The sequence below is a fragment of the Paralichthys olivaceus genome, chromosome 16 (assembly GCF_024713975.1).
Source record: "Paralichthys olivaceus isolate ysfri-2021 chromosome 16, ASM2471397v2, whole genome shotgun sequence".
NCBI lineage: Eukaryota > Metazoa > Chordata > Actinopteri > Pleuronectiformes > Paralichthyidae > Paralichthys > Paralichthys olivaceus.
The window spans coordinates 2888682-2912593 of record NC_091108.1 but is presented as its reverse complement, the minus strand read 5'-3'; the positions used below and the strand labels follow the sequence as shown (position 1 = coordinate 2912593).

Here is a 23912-nt window from a genome sequence, read left to right as displayed (position 1 = left end):
GTTCCTGGCCGCATGAGCTGACACTGACTGTGAGCCACAGTTTAATAAATAGTTAAGCAGATGGGTCTCTGATGTGTGTGACTTGTGTAATTAAACTGATTATTCTTGTGACACAAGCGCTGGATTTGCACCTTCTGCTCAGGTACCAGCTCGCCGCCTTCCTTTGGAGTCACCGCCTTCGTTTCCGTCCAGTCCATGAACTTCTCCTTGAACAAGATTGTCTCGTTGTGCTCTGTCAGCCTGCCAAATATCGCCCAATCAGGACGGCCCTGGCCCTTTCTGTGGTGGGTTAAACAAAAACAGACGCAAAGAAGAAGAGAAAGCATGATTTGACTTGAGTTAGTTAGGGAAGGGAATTTTAATTTTATATAACATCAACCTCAAACATGATAAAAGCCCGTGTGTGTAATCTCACCTGGGTATGAGTGTGTTGCAGCCGCCGGGGTCGAGTGGGTTGACGTCACAGCAGGTGTAATCAAACGTACCGTTCCAGAGGTGTTTGGCGAGCTGGAAGGCCACTTTCCTCTGGGCGAGAGTCACCTCCTTACCGTGCCACACGTACACCTCACTGCCAAAGTCAAACACCAACACCTGCAGCGGCAACAACAGGAAACAATTAACAAACACTGTGCGGCTGTTGCAGTTTTAAGAACGGTCACATGAGCTACATGTTAATTAAAACACAGATTTCTTCTCATTTGTAAGCAAGACTCATCTACACTACATGTTAGTACATGATTCAAATGAGCAGGATTCTAAATAAGAAAATATAGAAACAAATCACAGACAGCCTGTGATGATCCATCATTCATATGCAGAGTAGACACTGTGACATCCCTGGTCTCAGCCCCCTTACAGTTGCACAGATGGATGTAGGAGGCACTCGACAAAAAATTAAAACCTGCTCGAAGCTCAGAGCTCCTTGGAAAAAACCCACGAAAATACTCTCATGATCAGAGTCTGTTACCTTAGATACAGTCCATCACCACGTAGTCTAATTAGACAGTTTGAGGGGATACAACTGTATGAATCATGTTCAATGTTATTACATTGCAAAGTACTGAATTGCATTTGGCTCTAGTGTTGATAGAAATAATTAAAATACAGAGGACCGACTTCCTCTCAGACCAATCAAGGTGCGAGTAAAAGCAAAGCTGAAACGTGCCCCGTTATAAAAAGGTATTTTCTGTTGACATTTTTGACCTCGAGACAAACACAGTCCCACAGACCTCTTTGGACGCCAGCAGAGAGTTGTGAGGGACCTTCCCCCACTCTTCATCATCAGGAACCAGTTTGTCGTCCAGCAGCCTGAAGATACAGTTGGTTTCCACGATGGCGTTTTCAAACTGCTCATCCTCCTCTGGTGGACCCGCAGCTGCGGCACGATTAGAATATAAAAAGCCATGAAGCGACAATCAGAAAAACAGGAGGACCATAAAAATGACTATGGAGCAAAGGCTTCAAACTTACGTTGATAAGCCGACTGTCCTCCTAAGATCGTCCAGAAGTGCTGGTGGTCTGGACCCTGTGGGTTGACTCCTTCCTCGACAGTCTGCACCTGGTTTGCCCTGCAGCCCATGTCCTTCTTTGTTTGGAGAAAAGTGGCCAAATCTATCGCCTGCAGGCAAGAAATAAAGACGCAGGGAGAGGAAGCTGAAATTCGATGTTTCTTGATTGATAAAGGAACAGTGGACTGACATGTATCCTGTTTAATATTAATGCATGAATACAGAGAGAAAAATAATATTTGTTATGTATTATAGAGTGAGTGTAAGGACTTCCTTCTTAATGGAAGAACTGTGGAGGAGGAAGTTTTGATGGGCGATCACTCCTGGGCATATGTGTGTGTGTGTGTGTGTGCTTGTGTGTGTGTGTGTGCAGGGAATCATGAATGAATCATCTTTTTTTTTCAAATGCAAATATTGCGGCAGTGTGCTTCACAGACACAAATCAAAAATTCGTATTTTATCCGTCACAGTTTGTCTATGATACCAGCACAGCGCTCACCTTCGCCCTCTCGATCACATTTGAGAACTCTCCTATCCAGACGAAGCAGTGATCTGGAGTCACCAACAGGAAACAGTCTCCGCTGTTGAGCGAAGACGCTCTCGGTTCGACTAATCTGGTCTGAACGTGACGACGACCTGGAAAAGCAAATTCATCATAAATAATGTTAAGTTGTTTTTTCCATGAATAGTTTCTTTCTATGTTTAAAAACATAACATGGACGACATCTTCTTATCAGCGATTAGTCGTATCCCACGTGTAAATGTATTCGCAGTGAAAGGAGCCTCAAACGATGACAATCACAACAATTAACTGCAGCTAACGATCAACAGAGTTTGTGTGTTTACCTTTAACCTGCATCAGCATAAGGTTCTTATACGGCACAGCGCTGTTGTTAGACATCTGCTCCGAGATGTTGACGCTGCGGAGACTCACGCTGCTGAAGTTTTCTTTACTGGCCAGACCTGCCAGAGCAGCTTCAGAGTACTCTGAGGTTTTAGTCACTGCAAAGAGACAGGACAGAGTTTTACAAAATATAGTTCTGCAGCTGGAACAAAACAATTTAGAAAAATAAAATAAAAGCAATAAGATTCCTACTGTAAACACTGCTACAGTGTGAGTCAATGTATATATCAATCAAATAGATGGTTAATATCTTGTAAGATGTAAAAACATTTTTTACCACTGAGAGTTTTTATTAAAAACAAAAGATTCTAGCAGAGTTTTCAACACCGACTGTTTCTGGCTCTCTCCCCTAGACACGGACATAAACACACAGTGTCGTCCTCACACTCACTCTTCTCAGCCTTCATCCTCTTGCTCTCCAGCTGAGCCACGTTGAGTCTCTGCTCAGTGTACTCGTGTCTGATGTCCTCCCTGGCCGCCAGCATCTTCAGAGGGTTTCTGGACGACTGGACGTTCCTGGATGGACGCACAGACCGCTTGTGCTGCACCATGGCTGAAGTCAACCTGGTGAGGGTGCGGAGCAGATGGATGAGGATAATGCAAAGTGGACAAAAATGTTGCTTGCTGAGCTCATCTAAACTGATTGTTGGTTTAAAACTGGAATACGACAGATTTTTTATCAATTTGCAGATAAAATTGGCCGATAGGAGCATTTCACAGCTTTAATAATATTATCTTTTTAATTCAAGTTCTATATATTCGGTTATATTTGTACTTTAGCCTCATTAGATGATTTTCCATTTTCTTACTTGGGTCCCTGAGAGCCGAAGATGCTATCAAAGTCCTCGCTGATCTCGATCCTGGTGGGCATGCGTGGAAATTCAGCAACGCGTCTGTAGAACTTGGAGAAGATTTCGTCGTCCAGCTTCATCACTTCCTTCACCGCCTTCTCAGTCACTGTTATTGTTGTTTCCTGCAGACCTGCCACTGATCAACAGAGAATCACAAGAGAGAAACAAGATTAGACACTAATGCAATGAGAAATTCAATAAGCACAAATGAAACAGACCAGAGAATGAAAATTAATGTTAAGCTAAAACCTAATTGAATAAATAAATTAAAACTTTACAGACTCTACGCAGTTGAGGATGACATGAAAATTGTGTTTAACAGAAATATGAGCTCAAAGTAATGATCGAAGTACAAACCTTTGCTATTCAGACGTCCCAAGAAGCTCTCCAACTTGTCAAGCTTCTTATCCGATTCCATTTCAGGCCGAGCCTCAATTTCTGCAGTTAAAATAAAATTTGGTGACGTTTTAAGTTATTTTTGAAATGTTTTTTTTGGCTTTAACTAAATCTGGATAAGTACTGTGCAAGTGAAAAGCTTGAATGACAGGGGTTTTTTTTCACAGGACAAGCTAATCACTCTCACCCTCTTGTGGTTTGCTGACAGCCGGCATGTTGCTCTTGAGTTTGGTGGATACTGGTGACAGGATGGGACTGATAACCGAGGAGGAGGCTGCAAGGCCTGCAGGCGCAAAGGACAGAAATTCACAAGAGAAACAACATTCGACAAAAATATCTGAGAGATATTTACACAAAATATATATTAATAAAGTGTGTTTAAGTGAGTGTTGAAATAGAATAGAATCATTAACGTACTTTTTTTTGTGGGGGGGAGCTGTCATATTGTTCAAATTTATAAACAGTGTAGGATTTCTACAGATCATCATACCCAGTGACATTTTGAAACCCTGCTCTCTTCAGTGAGCGTCGGTAACAGCAGCTTCGTGCACTGACCTTTCTTCACCATACGTGCAGCCACCGTGTACTGGGTGGAGTCGTTGGCTGCTCCTCTGCCCTTCATCTTCCAGGCATCCTCACGAGTGGAAATCATCTGTTTCCTCTCCTCAATGGTCATCTGAGCCTCAATATCCTCTCCCATCTTCTGCAGGGACGAGAGGAAATCAGACAAATGATCAGACGATTCAGCGATTATTAACTTAAAGTGCCACGTCTTGCATGCAAAAACTCTCGGTTGGAGTTATTTGATAGGTTTAAAAACCTAAAAAGGAAAACATGGAGCTAAATCAGAAGCTTCCAAACAGCACAGCATCTACTATACAACACTAAATGAAGTACATCCCTTCTGACACAGTCACTATAACTTCATGTGACTCCTCCGTTCACTCTGAAGCAATTATTCATGTGGTAATAGCATCAAACCGAGCAGATATAAAATGAGTTGATGCATTGAAGCGTGCTGGGTACACGTCCTTCCATAATCTTCACTACTCCACAGTAAAAGTGATGGATGCACGCTGAACTCTACTCATGCTGTCGAAATCGAATCAATCTCAACAACTCAGATAGTGCCCTTCATCAGGGCAGCCGCAAACCAAGCAGGGAAAATAAAACGCCAGCACATGCAGCCCATTGGAGCGTGTCAGGCGCATGTCCTTACCTGACTGTGATGCTCAATATACTGACACTTGTGGCCAAGTGAGATAGGAGGAGAATAGGTGGAGGAGAAGACGGGTTCCTGGAGGATGCAGAGTTGGGCGAATAAGTGGAAGAGAGGAAATGGAAGAAAAAAAATATGAACATGCAGATGATGGAAGAAAGGGGATGGATGCAAAGGTGAAAAGTCTGAAGCTAGAAACTGGGAACTCGCTGTACTACTAAAGGTTTATCATTCATTTAAATAAGTTCATAGATGTGTTACTGTATCTTTAAGAAGTTACAAAAGCTTTTCAAAATAAAGAAATGCCAGCTCAAATCAAAGAAGCATAAAATTAAAGGAACCTGAAATTGTTAATAGCCACCAAGGTGCAAACTGTTAGTAATTATTTCATGCCACCTCAGATCTACACTATGTTAGGAAATAAAGTGCTGACTCTGTCTTTCAGAAATGTTCTTTGTGGTCTGTGCATCTGGAAACTGCTCTTTTAAATTTGGAGACTTTTGTGAGAAAGTAAGAAATGTGGAAAATTAGGATTAATATTCACTTTTCTTATGATTAATCTCTTATGAAACTGTATTTCTTTCTTTAACTGATGTGGAAATGTGTGGCTACAACAGGATAATGATATAGAAAGTTTGTCTCAATCATTCAGGTACAAATATCTGGAGTAAAATGATACCATATAATAGGAGAAGGGTTTCAACTGAAGATTAAGAGGCTTTACAAACCCTAACCCTTTGAGATAGAATCAGCAAAACAACTCCAATCCTGCAGCTTCAGAGAGCAGCGTCTCAGACTGGAGGCAGAGATTCACAAGAAGCAAACAGCCTCACACAGCATCCAAACAGAAGTGTGGCTGGACAACACCTGTGAAGCAGATTGGTTTAGGGTCGGTGCTCGGCTGCTAACGTTTCTTACCCAGAGCTGTTCGGACACGGACACAGCAGAGTAGTCTTGAACGACCACCTCTTCCTTCTGAGGGGTTAAAAACAGGGGAAGTACTCAGTGAGAGGGAGAAGGGGGGGAGGTAGCCATTGTTGCTTTAATGTGTTTAGGAGTGAGAGTGCCTGGAGGATTACCATCCAGGCTTTAAACAGGCAGTGTCGCCCTGCAGAATACTAATGTGAGGTAAATGAGCTGCGGGAAACAAAGACACCAAAATCCTCAAATCAAACGTTCTCTAAGTTTATAGATTTCACTCAAAACTAAGACTGATGGAAATAAACACAGGAAAGAGTTCCTGGAATAATTTATCTCAGTGAAATGTGCTTTCAAAGTTATCACTTCCTGATGTTCATGTAAAAGATAATTTATCTATTTATTCCTAAACAACTTAGAATTCTACAAGTCAACTGTCCCTTATGTTTTAGTGTTTACAGTCTAAAGGTGCTGCACTGGGCTCAAACAACACAGGGACTAAAAGGGGAATGAAAGGAGCACTTTGCTAAAAGAGCATAAGACTGGAGCTGGCCTGGCAAACGTGGAGGATGGGGGTTGAAATGTGGCGCTGGTGTTCAGGGCACTTTTATTCAGGGATGTACAACACAAGCCCCACAAAAACATGCGTGTGTGTGTGTGTGACTATATAAACTTGTGGGAGCACATGAATTTGATTAAAAGGTGTCCTTTATTGACAATGCAGTTTGTGGAGACTGACCGTCTTATCGCAGGTCTGCTCCGTCTCCCACACCTGAGCCGGCTGCTCATCAGATGCCACTTTCACCGTTTCCTGCTTCTTATTGATCCTGTTCTTCCAGTCCTCCTCACCGCTCTTCTTCAGCAGAGCCACTCTGACAGAAGACAGAAAGAAGAATACAAGCCTATTACAATCCCTGTTGACCTACACTTGATTTGATTATTTTAATGTCTGCACCCTGATCATGCTTTTGTTTACAAGGTGGAGATTTATTCTTCTGCATAAACACTTAGCTCAGCTGATATCATAGCCATGTAAATCTAGAGAATACCCAAAGTATGAAGAACACACTGATCAAGAAATATCTGTACGTAAAAGGATTCCTTTTTTTAATTTTATTTATTTAAATCTATTTAATATAAAATTTCACAATGTTTGCAAGTTATGATATTTAAAACCAGTAAGGAAAAATAAATTGTTTATTGTGCCACAAAAGTGTTTTTATGTAATTGGTTTGAAAACCACTGACAGGCTCAGTGATATTTGTTTGAATGTGATTGTTATTTCAAATTTCATATAAAAATGGCTGAATCTGACTTCGGTCGTTACTCCATTAACATTTCCATTAAGGGAAAAAAAAAAACCTTCATGGCTGAAAAACCAGGTCAGATTTTTGCTCTGCAGTGAACATGACTGTTAAAAAAGGCGTCCAGACAGCATGAAGAGAACTGATGGCTGAGGGGTAAAAGAAAGTATGTCATCATCTCTGCTGCTTCAGTGTGGAGACTGTGGACAGGGCAGAAATGAGGACATTAAGACGCAGCCACTAAATCACAGAGGATTTCTCCGGTCTGTGCAGGTCTGTTCCGGCAGTGATGCTAAAAATGAATCTCTCTCACCTCCAGAAAGAAATTGGTGGATCCAGGATTTCCATATATTTTTCAGGGAATAATGTACATATCTTTATTTTCCATGGTTTAGCACTATAATGACAAATTAAACATTTAAGATATTAAACCACTTCCTTTCTTTTTTTCTCACTTTTATAATTCACCCAGAACTCAACAATCATATGCAGGATTTTCTGGCCTTGGCGGAGGTATGAGCTCTACTGAGCGCTGCACTAGTTACTCATTTGTTTTTTTAAACCGGATCGATGCACCAGATTTTACTTGAGAATCGTACAGTACAATACAGCTTCCATCACCACTCACCTCTCCTTGATGGACATCTGTTTGGAGGACATGCCGTCAGACAGTTGATCTCCGGAGTCTGTGGGGGACAGTAAATCTCCAGAATGGACACTGTGTCTGTCGTCGCTGTGGTCTAGGGGCAGGGACTGGGACTTAACCAGGGCCTTGGGGAAGGACTGGGGCTTGGGTGGTGTCTGTGGAGGAACCTGAGGTTTGGGCAGAGGCTGGGGGACTGTCTGTGGGTATGGCTTAGGAAGAGGCTGGACGAATCCTTGAGGTTTGGGCTGAGTTTGAGGGGACTGGGTGAAAGGTTTCGGATATGTTGGTGGGGGCTGGGAGTGCTGGGAGTACGGTTGGGGCTGGATGATCGACGCTGGTTTGGGCTGGGTTGCAAGAGGCTGCTGTGTGAAGGGTTTCGGGAGAGTCTGAGGAGGCTGGTTTATGGTTTGCTGCTGCTGCTGGCTGCTTGACACGTGAGACACTGTCCTGGATGATACTTTAGCTACCACTGGCCTCAGTGGTGCAGAATGATCTGAAAGAAAATGATGCACTATTCTCAAAATTTAAACATAACATTGATTTTGATTGTTCCATCGCATCCATTTTAAACTTTTGACAGAAATTCTCCAAAGTTGCAGCATCTTTAATGTTTTTTATGTATTGTATAAATAAAAAATATGCAAAATCTTTGATATCATTTTGGATCCAAACATGCGGACAAAGGCATCTCAGACATGTCCATGATTATATAGTATGGATGTCTGGAGACATTAACTTACATGTGCACATTTACCAATGTACACAGATCGATATCAGATTACTGAAATCCCCTGTGCAACCAGTATACCTTAAACACATGCATACACATGCCTAGTAGGAAAACTGTAATTAAAGCCGTACAGTGCCAGCTGCTAAGGTGTCTGTGTATGTGTCTGTATTACAGTGTGCATGTGGACATAAATCTGACCAAATCAAGGGACTCTTCTATTATGAAAAAAGTAAAACCTTCTCATCGTCATCTAAGTTGTTAGTCTTTTGCTAACGTCAGGGTAAGGGTTGGTGTTAGGCCTGCAGTGATGAGTGACAGGGAATCTGTGTAAATCAGTGCAAGTCCTCCCAACCTCATGATGCCATAGTGTAATGGACCAAACTTTGGTTAAAATCTACCCATGCAGGAGTAAATAGAGAACAGCCTGCAGACAAGGCTTCCATTGTGTCCTTTCTGTCCTCTACCTGCTTCATATAAGTGCCAGCCAATTGTTCTGGACTCTCTCACTGAGTGCTTTCATCTCTGTGTACTATTTGTGTGCATGCATGGGAAAAGACCACCCCTGGACACATTCTGCATTAGCACATAAAAACAGGTCAGGCCTATTATACTGTACTATGAGCACGAGCGTGATCTGGTGCAAGTGGACCGCAGCCCCTTTTGCCATGACAGTCACAGTTCAGTGGAGAGATCTTTGCTGTGTGTCCACTGACCATCAGCACGTCAGGAAACAGCTTCCTGGAGCTTCCTCCAGACAAAGGGAGCCACGAGGCAAATGCATGGAAAAATATGCTAATTAGATGCAGACTGAGACGTCTCTCTCTCTCTCCTTCATACACACACACCCTCTCTGTCTGTGTGAGCCAAATCAAATACCCCCAGCTGGGAAAAGTCTGTGTGTGTGTATGAGTGTGTATGTGTGTGTGCAGAAAGCAATCATGCGTGGGAGCATGCTGCATAAGACAATGAGGATAATGAAAGCTGCCCCTTCCCTAGACATTGCCTTTCTCTATTTTGACACTCCCTCTCTGTCTCTTCTTTTTTGTCCTCTCTGTTTTAACCATCACACACCTCTCTGTGGCCTCAGCTGTAGCTTTCATTCCATTATCTGTTCTCCTTTTCTCCATCTCTTGTCTGTCTAAGTTATCAGAGCATCCTCTTACCTGAGACGGCTGCCTGGCTCCTCTCCTGCTCCCGTGTGGAGGAGCTGTGAACGGCTGCAGCCTCTCTCAGGTAGCTTCCTCTTCCTCCTCCCTCTGGATCTCTGTCTGCAGCTCTCCAGCTGGACAGAGGCTCTGACTCGCCCCTCCACAAAGAGGGCTCGGCAGGGTGCTGATGCTGGGGATGCTGCTGCTGCCTGCCGTCCCAGTCCTTGTCGGGGGAGTGCAGCCTCTCCTTAATGTTGCCGCCTTGGCTGTCTTCTGAAGCTCCTCCCTGCCGTCTCCCCCTAACCTCCTCCTCTTGCTGCTGCCTCCAGCCCTCCTCCACAGTCTCCCTCTGCTGCCTGTGACCAGCAGTGGAGATGGGAGCAGGAGGAGCCCCCACTCTCTCGTGGCTCTCAGGGAGGAGAGGGGAGGAGGTGAGCTCAGGCTCAGGGTGGCCAGGGTCCCCGCTCTGGGTCATGGAGAAATACCTTAGCGCTCTCTCCTGGTGGCTGCTGGTGTTGCTGGAAGCCTGTTGTTGGGCAGGGATATAGGGGATGGCGGTGGACTTCCCTGGACGGAGGCCGTCATCGTCACCAACACTGCTGCTGCCTGGCTTAATGGTTACCGTGGAGACAGCCGCTTGGGAGGTGACTGCTGCCACAGATCGAACCAGGGACGCTGACAAAGGCTCCACTTTGATCTCGCCTCCGTTCTTCAGCTGTAGGAACAGCAGGAGACGTGTCAGAAAAGTCAGGATGGATAGAATCACAACAGAGGCGCAAAAGGGATGAAGTCGCATTTCTTTAGCAACTCTGTCATCCACAAAATGGCAGCAAGAAGCACAGACACTTGTAAATATGTAAGATGTATCACTCATAAACCATTTTAATCACAAAAGCAGGGATTCCTGAATAAGTTATTAACATGAATAAATAAGTAACATTCACTTTAACATATACTGTTGCTGTATCCCTGTGCAAGGAACAGTAGCTACATTTAAAATTGGAACTGTATGTTATCACACAATACTAATGCACTTATAATGTGATATATTGTCAATATTCAATAAGTATGAATAATAATGAGATCTCTAAGACAAAGGCAGACAACACTATTGTCTTTATATAAGCTTTCATATTATTTTACTGTATAATGATATGTGAATCTTCTCCAATAGTTACTGTATGCAGCAGAGTTGTAGTTTTCTTCAATGTTCAGTGCAACAACGCAGCCATTTGTAAGATGCTCAAACTCCACACCAGACTATCAACTGATTTTGGTTGCAATTCTAGGCCAGGTCCACCCACACTCATTCCCTGGATAAGCATTTTTTTGCTAGTTTATTCAGGTTGAGAGGAGGCCTGAATAAAGTAGCCTGCACCATTTCCCTTTAAATATCCCATGCTTGTTATGCAACAAACAAGCATGTCACAGAAAAGTATGCAACAGAAAATAAGCAAAGAAACTTGAACTTCATATCAATGCCAAATAACATCTACTTCAAAAACTTAATTTCAGCCTTAATGCACACACTTGATTGTATTCATGAACATTATCAAACAATCGATGAAACCAATCAGAAGCTGTGCGGGCAGCAGAGGTCTTACATGGTCTCCCTGATTGGCCTTTAAGTCGTCGTTGGCCGCTGCAGAGGTTACAGGTGGCTCAGCTTCCTGCGTGGACACCAGTGATTGACTATGGCTCTGACTATAATTATGCTGAGATTATGGTGGAGGTGAGATCCACCCACTCTGCAGTATCTGATATTGTGTCTGAGGACAATGCGAGGACAATGTGCTGGAGTGGCGACATATCGGGGGAACTTTTAACCATGTAGATGGAAACATAAAATCAGCAGGAAACAAATTGAGGGCAAAGACCATCTTGCAGGTTGAAAGAGGGATGATTAATCGTGATTCAACAAACACCACTCTACACTGTATTTGTGACAATCCTCTGTTCATCTCATCATATCTAGAGCAAAGAGACTAGTATCATCCACAAAGCATCAAAGGGAAACTGAAACACTGCAAAACACTGATCTTCAGCATTGTCTTCATTTCTTTTAAATGAAATGTTCTTACCTGCATCACTTCTCCTTGAGTGATAGGTTGGGTCTGAAAGCGAGCATTGGCCCTGCGCTGGCGGGTGTCCCCATGGGCACCTTCACTGGGCTTGTCTGTAGCCCTAGCAAGGCGGTTGAAGAGGGCCATCTTCTCAGCCAAGGTGAGGCTGGACAGGTCGGGCTCATCTGAGACAAGTTCCTGGCCATCGCCTTCTGCCCCAACACTTGGAGCTTTGGCTGGTTTCTGGTGCTCCTCCACATCCTTCTCCTGTACCGCTGAGTCCGGCTGGGAGGAGGCCTGAACGCTGAGGAGGTCACAGGGTTAAAATATTATTTTTGCAAGTGATAAAATATCTTACCTATCCATTCAAATGAAGATAGACTAAATAGGATATAGACTAAAACCAGGATTCATCTTCAGAGTCTTTATGGATTATTTAATCAAATGTTTTATTTAGAAAACTATAACCTGTGTCTCTTCAAACACAAACATGAATTATTACATTAAGTTTGTACTAAAGGTCTTGTCTTAAGGTTTTAAACGCTAATATATTTCTCCCCTAACTATTAAACAGTTGAACATGCAGATACCAGGTAAATAACTGAGAGGTGTGTTAGATTATAATCACAGCAACAAAGACAGTAGATCAGTGCACATATGCCAGATAATCATATAATGCACTCATATGTTTGCAGGGGGTTATGATGATCTCCCTGCAGTGTGCTGAGTTAAACCTGGGTTGGTAAACAAACTGCAAGATATTTGAACCCCTGACATGCAGAGGGCTTTAAAGGCTCAACCACTGACCTTTCCATAAGACGTGGAACCTATATCTCTTCACTGACATTTGTGACGTGCATGTGGGAATCACTGCAAGAGGAATGCATGGAAACCGTGCATGGAAAATATTGAATGAGTTATTGTGTAAACACCGGCTTCCTTCCCATATAAGGTGCACCCAGCTCAGGAGCACCACATTAAAAGGGGGCAGAAATAACAAGGTGGAGGGAACTGGATGAAGAGATCTCCACTGCAACCAGGAGAGGGAGATGGAGAGTAATGTGTATCTGTAGCACATTGTTCAGAATCAGTACAATTCATCATGGAGACTTGGTTCAGAGATGGTTTTCATGCATTAGACCCATTCTGTAGTTTAAATTATAACAGAACCACACGTTATTTAAGTAAGTAGATAACACTGGCAACACATACACAGATACAAAGCAGCTCAGTTCAACTGTACCTGATGTTTGTCACACTTGTGTTGACAACAGTGGAGCTGGGAATGCGAGCTACAGCTGTGTGAGTGTCCAAAGTTTGTGGCAATGTGGCAGCATCACTTTAAAATGAAGAAAGGGTGAAAGAAATGGAAAAAGTTAAATATAGATAATTTCTGTGTAAAATCTGTGAAAACTGTGAAAGATGATGACAGGGTTCTGTGAAGAGTCAACAAAAAGGCATTTGATTGAAAAGATGAGGCAGGGAATATAAGGCAAGGAATAAAAAATAAGATGAAGAAAAGAAAACATACATTTTCAATTATATGATACAAACTACAGCTATATGAACAATATATAGGACCTACCTTGAAGCATTGACCACCTCCTTGTTGGTGACAGGTTGTGTGTGTGATCGGTCTTGAACTCTTCTTAGACGTCGTTCTACAGCAGCATTTCGAGAACGTGGTTTGGGAACACTCCCATCTGATGTCCTCTCCAAGTCCTGAAGGAACATGTTGAGAAAACATGAGGACTGTTTGGTACAGCTGAGATCGAGGAGATACTGAATAAATTCATTACAAAGGAGATGTACCCTGAAGAGAGACCTCTTGGCAGCCACGCTCATTTTGGCTCTGTCGTCAAGCTTCTCTTCATCTACTGAAAGAAATTAAGTTAGGTGGCATGTACTTTACTTAAATATCTCACAGAAAATCACATCCATACACAAACACACAAACTGTTATATATGCAATACACTGAACGTACCGTCAGGATCCTGTAGCTTTGATGGGCTTAGACGTGACCTGCAGAAAACAAATGTATTGCATCAGTATTTTGACTTGATTTTGTTATTTCAGGAACCACTGGATATGATCATGATCTGCATGCCAAACTAGAACCATGCCCTGCCACTCGATGTAGTGTTTTGTTCATTGTAAATAAAATTATCTGCAGATCAGAGAGCTTCTCCTGTACCTATCAGACTCCAAACGCTCTGCAGATGTGATGGGCTGGGTCCTAAACCTCTCCGACAAGCGACTGTCTCCTGGAGTGATGTAGCGACGAGGCCTCCGAGCACCCCTGTCTTGATCACTGCCACTAGCTGGATCTACCTCCATTGCTGACAGATCTACTTTAATGGTCTCACTTTTGGAGTTGTAGGTCAATGAAGATGGACGGACAAAGACAACCAAAAAGGGACAAAAAAAATGTTACAGATGGTTGGTTTTGTTTTAGAAGACTAACAGTGTACCAGAAACTCCACACAAATTAGAAGAACAGGGCCTCACACATTTATATAGCTGCACACACATAACTGCAACTCAACTGTGACCAATGACCCAATGTTAACATGCAGAAAAGTCAACTGCCAAAGGATAACTTGCAAGACCTGATGCAAACTTGCACAAGTAAGTTAAGCTAAATTGAGCATAAGATTTCATGCCTCATATCCTATCTGCTTTATTTCCCTGAATCACCATTGGATTATTTGTCTGCAACAGCTCAATAATGCAGAGTTAGACAGTTATTTAGCAATGCCACACAGTGCCCATGCTGTTGGACGTACAACTCAGGTTTCCGGTTGGCATTCTCCAGATAGGAGTGTCGCAGCTGTGCTACTGACACCCTTGTGTCCAGGGCGCCCATCTCCCCGTTAGCCACCCCTGAAGGTGGAATGGCTCTGGATGCGTCCCGGCTGGCTGCTGCCCTCTCCATACGATACATAGCAGAATGCTCGCTTATACCTATATCAGACATGGAGCGTGTTCGAATCTTGGGTTTGGGCCCCCCACTAAGCTCCATATTTCTACTTTTGACCTGAGGCAAAGAAGATCCCTTCTGGAGGTGGACGGCTGAGTCAAACCTCCGTTTCTCTGATGGATTCTGCTGCTGCTCAAACTCTTTGATTAGTTGTGGATCTGTTTTTTTCTCAAGGTCTCGTTGCTGAATTGGAGGTTCTTGTTTTTGGAGTTTGTACTCCTGCTTTATTTGAAAGGGTTGCTGTCTTTGAGGCTCTAGTGGCTGTGTCAAGTGGTCATGCTGGCGCTGCCTTTGTGGGTCTGGCTGCTGAATTTGAGAACCATGTTGCCTCTTCCTGGGTTCATACTGTTGCATTGGGGGCTCTTGATATGGAATTTGGGGCTCTTGATGGAACATAGTCTCTGATGATTGGTGCTGCCTGGGCTGCTGCTGTACAGATGAGTGGGAAGGCTGCATTGATTTAAATATTCTCTCTTCTTGGCTGTCAAGATTGTGTCTCCCCCTTTCCCTCATCCTCTCGACATTTCTTTCTCTCCCCCTCTCCCTCATTTTGTCCCAATCCCAGTCTTCCTCGCCTTGACTCATCCTCCTCTGTTCTGGGCTGTAGTTCTGCCAGTCCATATCTTCATGCCAGCCTCTTTGAGGGTCATCGACACTTTTTTCTCTCCGGCGGATCTCTGAAGGCAACACAGCTTTCCTGCTCTTAAGCAGGCCCTCTGTGTGGGCCTCTTCCTTCAGGGCCTGCCTGGCCTCCAATCTTGCCTCCTTGTGAGCTGCATGGATTTGGTCAGCACTCACTCTCCGTCGTGGTTGTACCTCAGGAGGTCCAGGAAGTTTGGCAGTAGCCACTGGGGTAGGCATACCCAAATAGGGCTGTGAATCCACTGCAGAACCATAATGTTGGTACTCCAGAGGAGTGGAAGGGTAGGCTGTTTGCCCATGAGAAGGGTGGTGGCCAGGGCTGGGCTGAGGCTGGTGAACAGTCCTTTGCTGGGTGGATTCTGCGTGCTGTGGCATATACTGAGCAGTGTTCCTTTGAGTACGGTGTCTGTTAACCTGATTCATGTCTGGACTCCAGTCAGGGGGCCTCTGGGCAGTTTCATCCCTGGACAGTCGTTCCCTTACTCGGATTCTTGGGGAAAGGAATGAATAAGGGACACTGAGATTCCAGCTCAAGTAAAAAGCTATGAAACTCTCCAAACTCAAACAAGAGGTGATCTAAAAGACATATGCCAAATGTTATTTTCCTCCATGGGACACAAAGACAAGTAACTGATAAAATGGCCACAATTTTACTATCTAATGAGATATTTTAGAAGATTGATGTACCAAATTAATAACTGAGTAGATGCCTTAAATTCTGGTAGGACAGACAAACAAAAAAGGTTAACATTTTTTAAATATTTGACTGATTTTAATTTTAACTCAATTCAATTCATGCAGTTCTGGCATTACACAAATCTCATCTGTGATTTGTTCTTGTGAAAAAAAGTTTATGACCTGAGACTATCATGGGACCAACTTGAGTTTCTAAATCCTACAATAGCATTGCAACAAGGTCAAGAAGCAGCATGCTCTGGGTTTAGATTTTAGACTTAAAACCAACTCCCTCTCTCTCTCTCCCTCTCTCTCTCTCTCTCATGTCTCTGTGCCAAAAAGTAAGCCAAACTATTTTCATCTACAACCTTTTGACCTCTGGTAGCCAAAGGTTGCTCTAATCTCATTGTAGACCACTAAGCCAGACATAATTGATGGGCCTCTGGTTTATCTGACATGGCATGAAGGACTTAAACTGTGCTTGTGGTACACGAGTACACACTAATACTAGCTAGCATAAGCAGCTGATAAGGTCACAAAGGCAGCCAGTGGAATACAATAGACATGAAAATAATAAAAACTGATCTGAATATCCTCATTTGAGATACAATAGCTGTTAAAAACAAATAGAATACATAAAGAGTGTTGGATTTGATTTCTTTGGAATAAACTTAAGTTTTCAAAGAAAAACTAATCCTTATGTGCACCAATGAAACCACTCAAGCTTTACTAACACCCTAGACTAAGAAATCCTTGCCTTTATGAATTCCACCTGTCCATATAGCTCAAAGGCCATGGACCTTCATCCTTTCTACAAGCCCATTGTCCTGTAACCAAGGACCTAAAATTGTGACTGCAGATCTTCCAGGAATACACAGATAATTCAATCAAAGATTATTAGTAATCTATTTCTCTCTACGATCTACAAACCTGCACAAAGCTATGAGTAAAATGCATGTAAAATCCATACATGCAGTGAGCTCCCCTGCAGTTCTCAAGGGGAGAAGCATGTTGTAGGCCATGACATTATCAAAATCACTAACAGGGTTCAAGACTCAGATGTAATTTCAATAGGCCAGAGTTTGCGGAGACGTGAATACAGCCTCTCCTCACAAGTGCTGATGTCTGCGACTGACTGAGTCAGGGTCTGAAGCTGACAAATGTTGTCACCCCATCAACTCTGGTTCACTAACACCACTCATGTGCTGATGAAACCCAGGCCACACACAGTCACACTAATTTAACAAGAATATAGCTGCTAGGGATGATGGGCAAAGGTTCAGTTTTACAGAGTTCTGGGTATGGTCACATGTCATGAAGTTGTTCATCTGTTTCCTCAAACTGTGCTCTTGTGAGCTTGTGAGCCAAGGTTATGTTTTCACCCCTATACATTTGTTTGTTGGTTTGTTTGTGAGCAAGATTACACACTTGAACAGATTTCCATGAAACTTGATGGAAGTATGTGGTATGGATCACTGTTTTCCCAGTGAATAATAAAAACATCTATGAGTGTGTAAATTTGGTGTAGCTTGATTGAACTTAAAGTGACTGTTGGGCCTTCTTGTAGCTGACTGCAATTCAAATAGTTTTACATGTGACAAATACTTATTGTCACATTTCTACATCTTTTAATTGTAGATGGATATGATTACCCTGTCAAAAACAGATGAGTGTAAGAAAAAAAGTACATAAAATACCATATGAGCCTCTCACTTCCGTGCTTCACTGAGTGTCTGAGTGCTGCCAGCTTAAAACACATGTATCCAGCGGATGTTGTTGAGTGGACAGTTCCTCGAAGACAAGCTAAAGACTGTCAGAGTGTCATTTTTATTTGTCGCAGCTCGATGTGGGTGATGTCACTTCAACGTTCAGAAATATGAACAACATTATTTATCGTCTTAAGCTCATCGTCTAATTCATCACTTGTCTCTGCCTTAATGCCATAAAGTCTAATTCATTTACTTCATTTACTGTTACTTAAGAACCATTACTATTCTCATTCCTTTTCTGGTAGCATATTCAAGTTTATAATAGAAAGTGAGATGTAGCACTAAGTTAATTAACCTAGCTGCTGTTAGATCAGCGTTACCTCTTGGGACAAGTTGTGAAATCATATCCCCTCCAAAAACATATCCTGCCATTTTCCTCCTCACCTTTCCCTGATGAGCTCCCCAGAGCCTCTATCTATGTGAAACTGGAGCAGGACAAGCATGACACAGCTAGAAAGATACGGTCTGCTGGTAAAAGTAGTAAGCTAGCTAGCTCAGCAGCCAGTCTACTTCTCAAGCTGCATGAAGTTTGCGCTTTGTTCTATTCTATTCTCGACTATAGTCTGACATTTAAGATGTGTTCTATTAAACTAACCTGTATTGTTCTAGATGTCCTATGGTATCTAAAGTTGTATCCTCTGAAACATAAGCATAAATTCAATGACACTATTTAGATGTAATGAGGTTTGCTAAGTAGAAGTTCTTTATTTTATATTTTTTTGGATTGAAATACTTTGTCAGATACCTGCACTCTATTACGTATAAAAGACTTGATGACCATACAACCATGATGTGTTTTGTGAACGTGGATGTTTTGATAAACTCACCCCTGTCTGTTTAGGATGCTCTGGGCCTGCTGCTCTATGAATAAATCCCCAGGTGATATGCCGTAGCGAGTGGAGGGCAGGGATGCCCGGCGGGCGGTGCGAGGAGAATTGGGCACTGCTGCAATGCTGTAATCCCTTGTGGAGGCGGGGCTTGGCTCTTGGTGGGCAGCGTCTTGGTGGTGTGGGGGGTTTTGCTGTTGTTGGGGCTGGGCCGGATGCAGTTCCTGGGTTCTGGATCTTGATGTGGTTCTTCGCTCTTGGGTTCGTCCACGCCGGCAGTTCTCCATGTTCATCGCTCTTTCCCGCTCAGAATATCTGCTCTGTCTTTCCTGTGTGGGGGGAGGAGCTGGGGTTGTGTGGGCGGGGTTTGATGTGTTAACAGGTGCAGGATCTGGATGAGTCCTCATGTAAACCCTGCCCACTCCAGAGCGGTATGGCACCTTGGGGTCCCCTCCCAGTTCTTCTGATTCCTGTCTGTCTTGGTCTCGCCTGGCAGTTGTCCGTCTACTAGAGGTCTCAGGCTCTCGGCGGGACCTGTAGCATGGTGTGTAGTCGATGTCCGCCTCCTGATCTAAGAGGATGCCGTAACGCTCCGACAGCTGGCGACGGCGCTCTGCTTTGTAGCGGGCTATGCGTTCAGCCTTGGAACTGAGGCTGGAGGGGTCTGTGGGGCCAGATGTGGGTGTAGAGGAGGTGGATAATGTTACTGGGTCAACATACACCAACATTGGCTCTGGACGTCCACTGCCAACTCCACCTTTGAGCTGAGGTGATCTGTCTGAAGATGCCATCTTCTTCTGGGGTGCATCAACATCCTCTCGACTGTAGCGCCTCACTGTGGTAAAAATGGAAAATATTCAATATTTGTCAACATTTTTTTTGGCAATCAAGAATTGTGTCACATGGGAGTTACTGTAATAACCACTTTCTTATATCATTCACACCAACCTCCATTAGAAGGTAAGCAGACAAATATGGCATTAATCTAACAAAATGCATCACAGACATTAATGTCAATGAGTTAGTCCATCTTACAACAACATGCTAAAACTGTCAGATTTGTTTGTGCTTTATTTTCACTGTCACAAATATGTTACAACAGTGAAAGGAGTTTGGCAAACAATTCAATCTATGGGTTATAAAAACCAACTAACAAACAATTTACTGGTTCTTTTTAAAATATGATGAGATGTATTTAAGGAAAGTCCATCCAATTCCACAAAATGCATCATCATATTTTTTTGCAGTGCGGCGTGCCATGCTTACCCATCACACAAGGCTCACAGGGGTCTGAGGCGCGGGTGTACCGCGGAGGATCTTCCTCCAACATTCTGTTGGCTACCAAACCACCGGGTACCAGAGCAGGAGGAGCATCACTTTCCATCCCCTCCAGACGCCGAGCTATTCTCTCCTTCCTGTCAGAGACAAAAAGTAGAGGGAAAAGGTTACCAGCTGTGAAGTTATAGAAATAGAAGTGTGAAAATTCAGTGTAATGAACCCTGAGTATACCTGTTCATCTCCAAATCCTTTGTGACAGGTGTCTCAAAGTGTTTCTTCAACTCTGAAACTGATTGTTTGATCAGAAAATAGAAAGTTATTACAAAAATGTCAAAAGTAAGTATTTTTGATGTAATTATGGTAAAAACAATGCACACCCTTGGGAAGGACGACCAGAAGTTTGGCATCTGTATCTGAAACACTCTTGACCAAGGCGGTCTTGTCACCCAAGGAGAAGTCACTCTGAAAACTGAAAGAGACGTCACAAACATGTAACTTGTTTCATTCTGGATTCCGTATGAAAGCAAAATAAATATCTGCGATTGAGGTAGCAATAATTCATCAATAGGTACATCATTTAAATTTAAAAAAAGGCCTGACGCCTCACTGACGTCTGTGGGAGAGGCAACCACAAGAAATTCCCCACTATCTTGAGAAAAAGTGAGTGAAAGTAGTAGCAGTAAGATGCTTTCTGAAACCTTTAACTGTAACATATACTTTCTTTTAAAGTGGAAAAGCCAGCAAATTCTTCCTCTTATTTATTGGTGGTTGACAGACAATGCTTTAGTGCATTACCACCAACTAGTGTGGACGACGTAATATTTGGTTCTAAAACTCCTAACAAGGCAGACGTCATTTGTTGGACTCTTATCTGAGTCTTGACTGCAACTCTAAGTGACTTGACTTTAAGAGGTGAAGGCAGGTAAAGGTGAAGCTCAGCCGCTGTTACTTCCATCAGGATCCAGATTACCAACCAGGTCATCAAGTCCTGACACTCCTCCAAGTGGAAAGAGACAATCATGGCTTTACGTCTCAGCAACAGCAGGTCACACAAATGCGCGCACATGCACACACACCCACACACACATACACACACACACACACACACAAACTACATTCACCCGATATTATAAAAATCTGATACTGAACTACCAGAGGAACTTATTAAAGCAAAAAGAGGCTCGGTGTAAAGGGTTCCCGAAAGAGGTATTATGGCTCTAATACCATGTGAAGAAAAAAGGGTCTTAGGATAAGCTGTTCCAGGCATCTTCAGCTTTTAATGCCTATTGTGCATGATAAGCTAAAGCACTAGTAAACTTACATCCTTACATATCCCTATCTTGATGACCAAGCAAATGAGAGGAATGGCAAATGCTCTTAGAAAAGGGTGCTTGTCATCTCTGTCGTTCCACTCTGTCATTTCACCCATGTCTATGTGTGAGAATTTTAGAAAATAGACTATTTTCCTCCTCACCTTAAGGCTTCTGATGGAAACGAGGCAGAGCTGCAGAGTTTGGCAGGAGCTTTGGACCCAAATCCTACAGAGAAAAAACGAGACTCAGTCAAGAACTTGAATGAAAGAAATCCGCTCTTTAGGTTCTGCACCTGTGTGCAAGTTGTGAAAGCAAAATTTACATTTCAGGGGAAACTGTGGCATTTGGAAGTACAACAGACCTACAGTACAGTAGATCATGTTATTAGAACCACGAGTTGCTACATTAAGTCCTGATGGGCTTTAGCAGACAAAAAGAAAAAGCAGGGATATTGCAAGTTTTGCCGCAACCCAGCATAACAACTAATATGGCGCTAAGTTGGTAAGCCTAATATCACATATATACAGAGTATTATAAAAAGTATAGAATAAAAAGTTGAAGATGGTGCCTCACTAATGGCAGCTTGTTGCTCTCACTCACTTTTGAGCTTTTTCTTTTCTACCTATTTTTACATTTCTCTTGTGTTCCCATCGAGGCCACCACTACAAAAATAACGTACAAGCTATTGATGCTGCATATCCACAAAACAACAGGTGTGACAGGCGAGACTAAACGTAAGCCCATTCACAACTCTAATGAGACGCTACACGTGGGGTAGCAAGTATAGCTCATAAAAATGTGATTATCAAAATAATTTTAATGACTAATGCTATTTTTGTCATTAGCTCTACACATAATGACTATCATCAATCTGCCGCAACCACAGTATGTAGATTTGTACTGTAATAAAATCCAAGTAAGTAAGATGCGAGTACAAAACAGCACTGTGCCGTCTCAGCTCACTGTGAGTCAGTTGACAAAAAAAGGTTACTCAGAAAGTTCACTTCCAGTTTCTTGCTGATCTTTGACCCTCTTACTCTCAGGTCACAGCAGCGTGCTGTAAAGTTGGATTCAAGTATAGGAGACAGATCATGTTGCTTCTCCAGACGCCTCCAGAACACCTCTGACTTATTTTGGCCACTAAAGACGATGTGGCAACAGTGCAGAACTACCCACATGAAGTGTGGATGAGCGAAGTGATGTCAAGTCCCAGTGATAACCAAGACATCAAGGTCAAGGGCTGCAGTGACTGACCCAATGAAACTGAAGGACATGTTTTGACCTAGGTCAAGTCAGAATTAGACATCGGAGAGGCCAGAAATCTGAGTTAGAATTCTCTGCAGCATGGGTGCAGTTCCCCATCACATGTTTGTCTTAAGTTTGTAAAGATCATATCCTAGAAGAAGACATGGCAAGGATAATTTTAGCACTCTCTTTTCATACTCAAAATCAATAAATGCCATAACCTTTAAAGCAGCATCTCTTTTCAAATCCACAAAGAAGGTTTTTAAAGTCAATGTGACTGTGGAGGTGTGTGTTTATGTATCTGTCTGTTTATGACTTCACAAGTCTGATTCCTCCGATGGAAAGCCCCTTGTGTAGAAGTCAACCCGGCTTTCCTAGGAAACGCCTGCAGGTTGTCAACAAAACAAGCAGCACCAGGCTCACGGTGGGCAGTGCCAGAGGTCCCAAGTGAGCGAAGGGAGGAGAAGGATTTTCTATAAATATTCAAGAGGTGCAAAATAGATGCCCTGAGTCAACAGGGCCTTCTCTTGCACACAATCTGTGCAGAAAGGTTGTTGGGGGAACGTGACCAGCCATCTTCCACCTAAAGACACACCAAAGATAAACCTCGTGGTGTTTGTAAAGGAGAATTTCACGCACACAAAACATTGTCAAGGTAAAACAGCTCAGAGGAGGCAACAGGAAGAAGCACACAGTAGCATCCACCTGTTAGAAATACAGTACCAGATGACTGTATCTATCACTACTAACACGGAGACTACATTCATTCCAAGCAGCCTCTATGTTAACATTCAAATCAAATAAACAAAAATACAATCAAACCTTCTCTGCCAACTCATTTAAATGCAAAATCCTTATCTGAATTAGAAATGTTTCTTACAATTAAAAAATGAATCAACCAAGAAACTTCACAGCCTCTTGAAGTTGGTTAGTCTCCCTTTGCTATATGACGGACATCCACCAAAATCTGTCTTTTAACTCAGTAATGAGCTAAACAGCATTCAACCAGGGAGTCTATAGATTTAAGGGCATCCAAGTGAGATAAGAAAGCCATCCTGTAACAGAGCCTTCCCCTTCTAGAGGCCTTACCTTGGCCACAGGGCTGCACATGGTTCACATGGTAACTAGAGATCCATGGGTTTCGAAACATGTTTAAGGAGGTGAACAGCAGACAGCCTCTCTGCTAGACTCCCCTCCGATGTCACAGTGGTCGTGACGATGTTGCAGCAGGAGTTGCAGCAGCAGAGGCGAGGGCTGCTACCGGCAAGCAGACAGGCTGGAGGAAAGTGGTGACACGACCACACACACACACATCAAACACACACAAGTACACAGCCACAGCCCAGTGACTGTCCTGGCTACACAGCAAGCTACAGCCTGCACAGACTGGCTGTCAGACAGTGTGTGTGTGTGTGTGTGTGTGTGTGTCAGTGGAGGGGAGAGGGAGAGAGACAGCACAGCAGGGTGCTAAAGCAGCTCAGAGCCCTAATCAGAT

The 23912-nt window shown here is 43.1% G+C and overlaps 1 protein-coding gene across 15 annotated transcripts in view; it reads right to left on the bottom strand.

The window, feature by feature from the left end:
• Positions 1 to 23912, bottom strand: part of LOC109639124 (supervillin-like) — a 35060-nt gene that overhangs the window by 5744 nt on the left and 5404 nt on the right. For 2 of the 15 annotated variants that reach the window (XM_069511194.1, XM_069511189.1), the window contains exons 1-30: positions 23507 to 23783; positions 21334 to 21397; positions 20237 to 20328; positions 20091 to 20148; positions 19848 to 19996; positions 18582 to 19416; positions 14475 to 15800; positions 13883 to 14053; positions 13673 to 13710; positions 13500 to 13564; positions 13273 to 13409; positions 12931 to 13026; positions 11706 to 11991; positions 11229 to 11294; positions 9640 to 10339; positions 7729 to 8239; positions 6536 to 6668; positions 5797 to 5853; positions 4879 to 4956; positions 4215 to 4362; positions 3847 to 3942; positions 3621 to 3701; positions 3222 to 3399; positions 2798 to 2976; positions 2355 to 2510; positions 2008 to 2144; positions 1471 to 1618; positions 1230 to 1375; positions 416 to 591; positions 132 to 279 (exon numbers count right to left, since the gene is read on the bottom strand). In XM_069511194.1, coding sequence (XP_069367295.1) covers positions 132 to 279; positions 416 to 591; positions 1230 to 1375; positions 1471 to 1618; positions 2008 to 2144; positions 2355 to 2510; positions 2798 to 2976; positions 3222 to 3399; positions 3621 to 3701; positions 3847 to 3942; positions 4215 to 4362; positions 4879 to 4956; positions 5797 to 5853; positions 6536 to 6668; positions 7729 to 8239; positions 9640 to 10339; positions 11229 to 11294; positions 11706 to 11991; positions 12931 to 13026; positions 13273 to 13409; positions 13500 to 13564; positions 13673 to 13710; positions 13883 to 14053; positions 14475 to 15800; positions 18582 to 19416; positions 19848 to 19996; positions 20091 to 20148; positions 20237 to 20328; positions 21334 to 21397; positions 23507 to 23567 — 6516 coding nt within the window. In that variant the 5' untranslated portion in view covers positions 23568 to 23783. Of the gene's footprint in view, positions 1 to 131; positions 280 to 415; positions 592 to 1229; positions 1376 to 1470; positions 1619 to 2007; positions 2145 to 2354; positions 2511 to 2797; positions 2977 to 3221; positions 3400 to 3620; positions 3702 to 3846; positions 3943 to 4214; positions 4363 to 4878; positions 4957 to 5796; positions 5854 to 6535; positions 6669 to 7728; positions 8240 to 9639; positions 10340 to 11228; positions 11295 to 11705; positions 11992 to 12930; positions 13027 to 13272; positions 13410 to 13499; positions 13565 to 13672; positions 13711 to 13882; positions 14054 to 14474; positions 15801 to 18581; positions 19417 to 19847; positions 19997 to 20090; positions 20149 to 20236; positions 20329 to 21333; positions 21398 to 23506; positions 23784 to 23912 lie in introns of those variants that run through there. The other 13 variants (XM_069511190.1, XM_069511192.1, XM_069511191.1 and 10 more) reach the window with 13 other exon arrangements.